This window comes from Nannobrachium achirus, assembly GCF_963921795.1.
Source record: "Nannobrachium achirus genome assembly, chromosome: 1".
Taxonomy (NCBI): domain Eukaryota; kingdom Metazoa; phylum Chordata; class Actinopteri; order Myctophiformes; family Myctophidae; genus Nannobrachium; species Nannobrachium achirus.
This window is the reverse complement of record NC_137810.1, coordinates 60,120,986-60,131,933: the sequence shown is the minus strand read 5'-3', so window position 1 is coordinate 60,131,933 and position 10,948 is coordinate 60,120,986. Positions and strand designations below refer to the sequence as shown.

Below are 10,948 nucleotides of genomic sequence, written 5' to 3'. Positions count from 1 at the left end.
GGATTAAACTAAAAACATATATTTTCGGGGGAAAACTACTGTTTTGCTATGTAACTACTGTACTTTTTTCTTCCCTTTTTATTAATATCACGTAGATGTGTTTTTTTTTGGGTACTTTATATAGCTTTAATGAGGCTATGAAAAATCTTTTTCCCCCATCCACTTCCACTATAAAAGAATCTGCCATGGTGATTCTGTCCCACTGGGATTAAACAAATTAAAACATATATTTTCGGGGGAAACCCCCTGTTTTGCAATGTAACTACTGTACCTTTGTCTTCACTTTTTATTAATATCACCTAGATGTTTTTCCTTTGGTACTTTAAATAGCAATAATGAGGCAATGAAAATACCCCCTCCCCCCATTCACTGCCACTATAAAAAACAATCTGCCCACGGTAATTTGTACTACTTAGTAACAGAGCAGAATGGGGCGGGATTTGACAAACAGTGATTTTTTTTTTTTTGGCAAAGACATTTGGTAGGTCAGTTTTACCAATTATAGAGGGTTTAAGTGGTACCGGATATGCAGCTCGGCAAATAAAAGGTGAACTGATCCCAGACCCAGTGCATAGCAGAGAATAATTTCACGATAAATTCAAATCTCCATGATACTATTATTATTATGAGTGTTTTTTCACGATAAACGATAATAGTCTGCAGGTGTTGGTGGACTGCTTGCTTACCTCTGTGGTTATCCCAGTCTCCAGCAGGGCCGCTACCACGTAGGCTGTCAGAGAGATCTTGCCATGGATCCCTCCCTGTAAGAAAGGAGTAAGCATTGGCTTATACACAATCTAGTGTACAAGTCAGTTGTTTCCAGTGCTCTGCCCAATGTCGTCATCTCCATTCACGCTTCCTGAACTACTCAGTCGGTAGAGCTCTCGCCTTTGGCCCACAAGGTCATGGGTTCGATTCCGGGCACCGCCAACTCAGCGTATGAGTAGCACGGCTTGGCAAGCTGTGCGGCAAGTACTGGGAGCTGATGGTAGGTGTGGCGCTCCACCTCAGCAGTCCATCTCCCAGGGGTCTAGCGCATTGTAACGGGCATTGTAACTCCCGCGTGTTACCGGCTGATACCGACAATAAGCCACTCCCGACCTACTTAGACCAGTGGTTCTCAACTTGTGGGTCGGGACCCCCAGGAGGGGTCCCCAAATTATTGTTTGGGGGTCGCCATGATTAACTTAATGTGCAACATTGTTTTCTCAATCCTCAACAGTAAACAAACCAACATAAACTTTAAGTGTATATCTGCACATTTCTAAAGTGACAATTTAAGGACTTTTTAATAGCTCTAAAATGACGAATTAAACATTGTCCAAATTGTCAAGTAGCCTAATAGAGGCAGATGTTGTGAAAATAGCAGATCTACATGCTCACATGTATATGCTGTTTTCACAGTAGAACCGCGTGTTATACAAAATGTTGCCTGAACTCTCGTATAGGGTATGGGGGTCCCCAGTTAAAATATGATTGTTTTGGGGGTCGCAGCCTGAAAAGGTTGAGAACCACTGACTTAGACTAATCAATGACAGTCAATGAGAGTGTTGGCATTCTCCACAGGTCTGTCTATTTCATGGAAAGAGTATGGCTGTCAGACACTTACTGTATACCACATCTGCATTACACACACACACGCGCGCGCACACACACACACACACACACACACACACACACACACACACACACACACACACACACACACACACACACACACACACACACACACACACACACACACACACACACAGGGACGTGTAGAGAATGTTAGAGAGGCAGGGGCTGACATTTCTAAAAGTAAATATAGAAATATCGAAAATAGCAGACCTCATAGCATGTCGCGCTGCGACGCGTTGTGAGCTTGGAGGTCGGCTATTTTCGCTTGCTTGATACCACACTGAATAAGCAAAATCAAGTGAATACTGGAGATGTGGCGTAACGGCATGGATTTCTACACAGAGAGGGCAATTCTTTCAACATAAGATGCTGCATTCAAGTTCAGGAAAGTTTGGACAAGGCAATTCTCTTGAATGCTGCCTTCAGGTGTGGCATGGAAAGAGGGCATTTGCATTTCTTTTACAATAGTAAAAACTGCTTTCATGGTCTGGAGAGGGCACTTTTTACAGACAAGTAAAAGGGCAGGGGCTCAAGCCCCCTTTGATGTCTATGGGTGCACGTGCCTGCGCATGCGCGCGCGCACACACACACACACACACACACACGCACGCACGCACGCACGCACGCACGCACGCACGCACGCACGCACGCACGCACGCACACACACGCACACACACACACACACACACACACACACACACACACACAGAACAAGCCTAACCTGTAGGTCTTTATTGAGGATGCGGCCCATGGCAGGGAAGGAGCCCTCGTCGCGCTGGTGTCTGATGAGCCAGGACTTGGCCGCCCGCAGTTCCTCAGGGTCGATGTAGATGAAGCCCCGAGACTGGGCGAAGGACTTCAGCACAAACGCTGTTAACCTGCAGAGGACAGGAGAGGAGAGGAAAATAGTAAATCAGGGTTCCCCAATAGGTGGCCCGCGGGGGGCTACTGTCTGGCCCACACCAACCCCAGTAATAATGGTGGTATAAGAGCAGCAACAACACTAGTATATCGTTGTATCTCCAAATGTGTACGTTCTTTCGCATAGCAAAGCCCTGCTTCATTATACAAGGCTGTCGCACAAAAGTAGTGAAAACAGCAGATCTACAAGCAGGTGCGAGGCGTTGTGTGCTTGTAGATTGGCTGTTTTCACTAGTTTAAATCATTTTTAAAATAATAAATGCAGAGGCGTTGTGTGCTTGTAGATCGGCTGTTTTCACTAGTTCAAATCATTTTTAAAATGATAAATGCAAAACGAACGGTTTTGGACATAGGCCTACAAGATTTTCACCCGGCAACGACGATATCTGAACTGTCGCTGGAGTAGCGGGAATGCCACTGTCGCCCCCTGCAATGTTGTGGCCCTCGGCTTGGTACCCTAGACATTATTCGGCCCTTAGGGAAAACTATGTAACCATGTAGTAAATGGTGCTTTTATATAGCGCCTTTATCCAAGGGTGCTTTACATAGATTGTGCATTACATTCACCCATTCACAAACGCATTCATACACCGATGGCAGAGGAAACCATGCAAGAATCAGAATCAGAATCAGAAACACTTTATTGCCAAATACATCACAAGGACACACAGGAATTTGTTGTGGTGTTACAGCACAGATAAAAACACACAGACAGAACACATCTAAGACAATACACTCAAGACATGATATAATAAAAACTAAAAACTATAGTATACGTGAAGCATCATTAGAGTCTTTAAAAACAGTAGAGTACAAACTAGCTAACAAGAACAACGGGGGGTGGTGGAGAGGTCCTTATTGAGGAGGGACACGGCCCTCTGGAAAAAACTATTCAGGTGACGAGTGGTCTTGGTCCCTATGGCACGGAAGCTTCTTCCTGAGGGGAGCTTCTTAAAAAGACCATTTCCAGGGTGAGAGGGGTCAGAGAAGATCCTCCCTGCCCGTTTCCTTACCCTGGCATCATACAGCTTACTAACAGATAGCTGCTTCTGTCCCGTCAGCTTCTCCGCTGTGCGAACAATCCTTTGCAGTCTGTTTTTTGCAAGGGCAGAGACAGAGCCAAACCACACAGAGATGGACGAGGAGAGAATACTCTCGGTGGTGGCTCTGTAGAATTGAGTCAGGACTGAACAGGAGACGTTGAGTTTCCTCAGCTGTCTTATAAAGAACATCCCAAGGCAACCAACCTGCTCACCGGGAGCAACTAGGGGTTCAAATCTTGCTCAATGACTCTTCGACACTAACTCTGGGGGAGCCCGTGTTCTAATAACGGTACCCCTGAGCCACTGCCTCCCGAGGAGAGGAGAGGGGTGATGGAGGAAGAGTGAAACAATATGGAGGAATATGGAGAAGAACAACAGACAGGGGGGGAGCAGGGAGAGGTGAGATATCAACGTTCCTTCAAACGTGTGCCGACAAATCCTTGTAAAATACTTACAGCCATCGAACCTCACAAGTGAGTTCACAACCTGTCATGTTGGCAGCCAAGTGAAAAGATTTCCCAACCCGGTCGCATTCCTTCAACATGTCAGAAGTCTGTGTGCGTGTGTGTGTGTGTGCGTGTGTGTGTGTGTGTGTGTGTGTGTGTGTGTGTGTGTGTGTGTGTGTGTGTGTGTGTGTGTGTGTGTGTGTGTGTGTTTTGCTGGTGGGGCGGTTGTTGAATGACAAGGAGTGTAACCCCCCGGCTCCACCGGGCGCGTCGAGCGTCGCGTCAACGTCAACGTTGGGAATGCTCCCGTTTTAATCAATGAAGGGTGGCTCCACTGCCGACGTCGACGTCCGCGTTGGACGCTCCCTTGACGGCGTCCAAACTCAAAAATCGCCCCGGTTCAATTTTTTGACGGCGTCCACAACGTCCAGTCATGTATAAAATATGAATAAATGCTTTGTGTATTAAATGTAGGCTATATATGTGCGTTTCTGCTGTTGGCTCCCATTCACAAGGGTGACTAGATGTCACAAATGTAATTATGTAATTACAGCGGTCTACTTTGATACAATTATGTATAAACACTAACAGGCTATAATCATGACAAAACAAAGTGGTCAGTGGTGCATTGCTGCTCTCTGCTGTGAACATAGTGTGCTCTATACGTTCACATTCAGGTCACAAATAGTTATATTCCTGTTTGAAAGTGATTTTCATGTTGTTTTGGAAATGGGCTATATGGCCATAGAATGAATACCTCACAGTCACAGCCGCTGCGCTGCGGTGGAGCCGGTCGGACGTCAAAGTGACGGCGTCAATGACGCCGTCAAGACGCAGAGCAGCGCGACGCCGCCTGTGGAGCCGGGGGGTAAGACGGTTTCATAGTAGCAGGTATGGAAGGGTGTTGGGCATTGGGAGAGCAGCCATAAATACCAGGGCTCTCTCTGGTGAGATGGTCCACAAGCAGCGATGGAAATGTGGAGTGGAAGAGGAGAAGTGTTGAGAAGGTAAAGCCCTTTGCACACAGGCGTGTTTATCCGCACGGATAAAAAGGACAATTTCGTTTTTTTAAAAGAAAACACAGATTCTCTACGACCTCATGCACACCGGATCCGAATTAGCCGTGCGACGAGTGGCTGCGGCCGTGCGCTTTTTTCTCGATCGAACCCAGTTCAATTTGTGCGTCTTGTCGCATGCGGTAAAAAACTCATCACTCCTTTTGTGACTCCTTTTGGGATCCGCAGCGCTGATTCCGCACAGCGTTGCACACCAAATCCAATGCGTTTCATTCATGCAGCAAACGAAAAAAGAAACGTCAGCTGTCCTGTGGGGCTTCCGAGGAAAGGTTTGATTACCGTAAAAGGAACGCGACCCCTGTGGTCTACACACCCACGCATGCACACACACACACACACACACACACACACACACACACACACACACACACACACACACACACACACACACACACACACACACACACACACACACACACACACACACACACACACAGGTTCACACACACATTATGCAAACTTCAAAATAAAGTCTTCAATCAATCAGTCAAACACACGCACGCACGCACGCACGCACGCACGCACACACACACACACACACACACACACACACACACACACACACACACACACACACACACACACACACACACACACACACACACACACACACACACACACACACACACACACACACACACACACAGGGATGTGCAGAGAATGTTAGAGAGGCATGGGGCTTTTGGTGGAAATATCGAAAATAGCCGACATCCAAGCTTGGAGGTCGGCTATTTTCGGTGGGTGACGCCACAGTGTACAGTGCATAATCCCCCTCCCCTCAGGTTAAGAGTCTGGGTGTCGTCCTCGACAGTACCCTATCATCATCCCATACCCATATCAATAACACCATCCCATCTGCCTATACTTCCACCTCCGAAATATCAACCGCCTCCGCCCCTCACTCACCCCCAACAGTGCTGCAATCTTGGTCCACTCCCTCGTCACTTCCCACCTGGACTATTATAACTCCCTTGCCTGGCGGTGCCAGCCTCTATCACACAGTTCGTTTTGGGAAGAGAGTCTGGGATTGCAGGGAGAGATTCCATTTCTGGGGGGGCCGGGCTAAAGCCTAACCACTAACCAGAGCTCTTAATTGCTCCCTTTGAACTTCAAAGGGGTTGTGAACTGCGGTAATTGATTGAGCCATACAAGTGTCAATAGCTTGTTAGTCAATGAAAGCATCAAAGACTACGACCTGTTTGTTCACTACTGCGCCAGTGCGCCTACGGTTGACAAGGGTGGCCGCGGGTACTTCTTGCTACGGACACATCTTGTACGTTCAGTTGGGAGCTGTACGTAAGGGTCCGTGTACGGACCTAAATCATACGGAGTATTAAGTACTGGGAGAAAGACCGTACATGGAACGGATCAAAAGGACCAAATCTCTCTCACCCTCCGTTTCTTGTGTATTCCTGCGGTCCTTGTGTACTACTATGTATGGTACTTAAGAGTTGAGGCATTACATTTTGTTTGCTATTTTCACAATTTCAGCCCCTGAGCTGCAGCCTCTGGCCAACGGCTCCACAATGACAGCAAGACATTCCATTACACTCCACCTCTCTGTGCAGAGCGTGGCCCAGAGGATGAGGCAAGCTGCCTTGCCATGAAGAAACAAAGAAAAACAAAGTGGGAGATGAATAAACAAACAATAAAGAGAGGGGTTGCGCCCTGGCTTTTCTTGAACTCGGCTCGTTAAGCCACGTAACGGGCCAAGGGAGAGCTACGCAGTAAAAAAAGAAAGAAAAAAAAAAAGTCTTCCACGTTATTTAACTCTGAGAAGCGTGCAAATGTGACCAAATGGACCACCGTAAACTAAAGGGTTCCGTTTGGTCACATTCGTACGCTTCTCCCGAGTTGCGGATGGATACGTTAACGCCGAGGATTTTAACCGATTTAGAACGGGGTACACGTTATTGTGTATCATTATTTTCTGCTTTAACTATTGAAAAATTGCGGATATACAAGCTCGCAGCGCGGCACTCTGTGCCGCGCTGCGAGCTTGTAGATCTGCTATTTTTGAAAAATCGTGAAAATTTGACCCGATTCTATAAGTGTCTTTTGAATCCTTGTAAGGTTTTTGGAAAAAAAAACTATGTTTCTATGTCAGCAATCTGGCCAGCCATCGTCAAATAAAGGTCCTTTTCGCTTAACTTTTCGCTCAAACCTTTTCATGTGAAGGACCCCCAAAATGATATTTATTTAGCCACGGACCCCCATCTCAAAATATTTAGTTCCAGGGACCCCCCCCCCCCCCCCCCCCCCCCGAAGCAAAAAAACGTTTGCTTTGAAAATACATATATTCAAAGATTTGCACACATTTTCACGACTTTTTGAGCGGTGGTCACACCGTCTCCTATATGTGGCCGTGTGTGTGGGTATGTATGCGTCCATCCGTGTCTGTATGTAGCCTGCAGTACCTTTTCTGACCACACATGTTAAGGGAGGGGTGCTGTTGTTCAGACTCACATTCACACACACACACACACACACACACACACACACACACACACACACACACACACATACACACACATGCACGCACGCACGCACGCATGCACGCACACACACACACGCAGCCTCCACCGCTCAGTTCACACGAGTGTGATTTTTTCAAAAATAGCAGATCTACAAGCTCGCAGCGCGGCACTCGGTGCCGCGCTGTGGGCTTGTATATCTGCTATTTTTCACTGGTTAAAGCATTCAATAATGGGTTTTAATGTGTACGGAGGGAAATGAGAGAGAGAGAGAGAGAAAGAGAGAGAGAGCCCTTTACTCTCATAAAGCAAGGTATTAAATCTTCCTTCGCTGGGGCCTTTGCGCGTTATTCCTCCCCCGAGACGACACTCCGGGATGGAGTCACTCCGAGCCGGCAGGAATTTTTATAATGTTAAGTAATATTGTGTCACTGGGCTTTAACTGCGGTGCCCTTGGGAGAGGTCCTGGGAAGTGTAAAGATGATTTAGTGCGGGGTTGACGAGACAGGCTTCCACCCCTCTCTCCAGGTGCGTCACAGGGGGGGGGGGGGGGGGGGGGGAGATGGGGGGGGGAGTGGGACTGAGCTGCTAGGGCCCAAGGTGGAGAGGCCTTAATTATATTATACTTTAGCTGCTGAAAAATAGCTTGTAGATCTGCAATTTCTTTTGAAAAGTTGTGAAAAATGTGTGCAAATCTTTGAATATATGTATTTTTTTAAAGTGCAGGTGCCATGATTTTCCCCTCTATAAAACATGATTATCTACTATTATGATTATACTAGGAGGAAGAATTTTTCCCAAAAAGTGTACAGAAAGCGTTAAAATTATGTTTTTATGTGGCCACACCCACCAGTTCATTGGTATGCGTGGTTGTCATAGTGGGTGGTGACCCAGCTGAAGTTAGCCACACCCTTGTGTGTTGGGTGAATGGTAATTAGGGGAGGGGTTGATTCTATGATGTAATAAGTATGGGTGTTTTTGGAACGGCACGTCTGACCCAGCAGGTGGCATCCTCCAGCTAAAAACCCAAATAAAAAGAGAATGCATAATTTCTCATAGCAACCACACCAGGGGGTCTAATGAAGTACTGTCAACCTCCTGACCTAGACACATGAAAACCAGAAAAAGTACAAAACTATGGCGACTATAAACTATAAGCGAACATTTCAATTTTTTCTTATTTGGAACTAAATATTTTGAGATGGGGGGGTCCGTGGCCAAATACATATCATTTGGGGGGTCCTTCACATGAAAAAGTTTGAGCACCACAGACATAGAAACAGGTTTTGTTTGCAAAAAAATCCCAAGATTTTTCAAAAACGGCAGATCTACAACCGAGTGCTGCGCTGCCAATAGTTCAATAGTTAAAGCACAAAATAATGCGGGTTAAACCCCCTCCCCCTATGAAGAACATTTATGGGGGAACCGCAGTGAATCCTTGTACCCGTGCAGGGCCCAGGATTTGGTGCAACACCCCTGCCCTTCCCCCTCCCCTCCCCTCCCCTCCCCCCCCCCCCCCCCTCCCCCCCCCTCCCCTCACTGGGGGTACTTCCCTCTCCCTGTTGCTTACGTCCCACTCCCCAACTCCATATATATATATAAATGCCAAGAGGTACAGTAAAAGAGACAAGAAGAACTCAAGGGGCCGTATCAGATGAATGGCGCGTGTGCGGTTTTATTGGGTTAGATACACAATAGACCCAAATTTAGAGTGAACATTTTGACCTCAAATCTTTGCTTCTGGGGGTCCCTGGAACAAAATATTTTGAGATAGGGGTCCACGGCCAAGTATACATAATTTTTGGGGGTCCTTGACATGACAAAGTTTGAGAACCACTGATATATAGCAACATACGTTTTTTTCAGAACACTTTTAAGATTTAGAAGACATTTGTATAGTGGTTAGGGACCCCAAAAATGATATGTATTTGGCCGCGGACCCCCATCTCAAAATATTGTTCCAGGGACCCCCAGAAGCAAATATTTTCACTCTGAATTTGGGTCTTGCCTTAAGCTAGATGCAGAATAGATAGACGCAGCTCAGACCCGTTGGCAGACGAAAGGTTGCATGAATGACAGTTGAACAGGTTCCAGCCTAGCTTGAACTGGGAGGGAGGGTTTTCCCCCCACGCGTTCCACATTTGTCGATGTCGGGCTGCCGTTTTGCAGAGCGCTAGGGATGGGACGATATGAAAATGTCATATCACGATTATTGTATAAAAGAAATTGCGCTTTACGATATCATCGCGATAATCAAAATCACATTATTAGTGGGGGAGCCAATCATACAGATTCTGTTGGCCGTAATTTTGGAATGTTAATTTTTGGAGACATGTATATCTTCATTCTTGGGGTTCTCAGAATGCCAAAAAAACATGTCTCCAATTTTTCTTTTTGGGTTTAGCATGTGTAATTAGCATAATTAGCCAATTAATTGCCAAAAACAGGAAATGACAATAACTTTGCTTCTAGGTAACTTATAAAGGTGATCTAAGAGTCTAAGTCCATGTTTGTGAGGTCCAGAAATTCATCTGTAACCATTGTGAAGTCATAAAACCTTTCCTAATTAGCATAATTAGCATAAATTATGCAAAATGAGGTGAAAATAAGCAAATTAATGCATGTTTTTGTTTTAGTCAACTTCTCACAGAATCTAAGATGTAGGCCAATGTTAAGGAATTATTATAGTCCTATAAATAATTCATGCAACCTTTTATCTGTGTAATAATTATGTAATAATCACACAGAAACAAGAAATAGCTATATTTCTTTGTATATCCTTCATATAAAATAAAGAACAATATGAGAAATGGTCACAGAATTATCCGATTGTTTATACTAATATTTACAGAAAGTTGTGTAAACACATTTAAATAGAAGGCTCTCCATCTTCGTCGTTGTCATCGTCAATCCCCAACAGATGTGCCCTGCTTACATTACAACACACCTCTTCATCTACCCCACCACATCTCAGAGCATTTCAAATTTTGAGATCGACAAGAACAATGTGACATGCACTGGGATTTCTTGCAGCCACATTTGATCAGTTGGGTAATGGTGGCTGGAGCTGGGGATCCCGTGTTGTGACTTGCACCAGTTAGCCTCGGAAACCCAGGCTTATTTTGGCGATCAGAAGGAAAATAAGCCTGGGCAAACCCCCCTATAACTGTGCTGGTTCATGACATTTTAATTGTATAAAATAAATGTAGCCGTTCAGATATCTTATTTTACATCAGTATTGTTCATGTGAACTGGTTTGTTGAATGTTTAGGCATATCCATTATAATTATAAAATCGCTATGATTTATCACTTGTTTTCCACCACGGATCACTTCCTCATTTACCCAAAGTGGACAGCAGCAGGAGTC

General features: G+C 45.5%; 1 protein-coding gene across 1 annotated transcript in view; it reads right to left on the bottom strand.

Moving 5' to 3' along the window:
• The window catches only part of cpamd8 (C3 and PZP like alpha-2-macroglobulin domain containing 8), a gene marked incomplete at both ends in the record, with an annotated part of 183,858 nt that overhangs the window by 76,169 nt on the left and 96,741 nt on the right, over positions 1 to 10,948 (bottom strand). The window contains 2 exons of the mRNA XM_080730669.1: positions 687 to 761; positions 2,342 to 2,498. Of these exons, the coding sequence (XP_080586795.1) occupies positions 687 to 761; positions 2,342 to 2,498 (232 nt within the window). The remainder of the gene's footprint in view (positions 1 to 686; positions 762 to 2,341; positions 2,499 to 10,948) is intronic.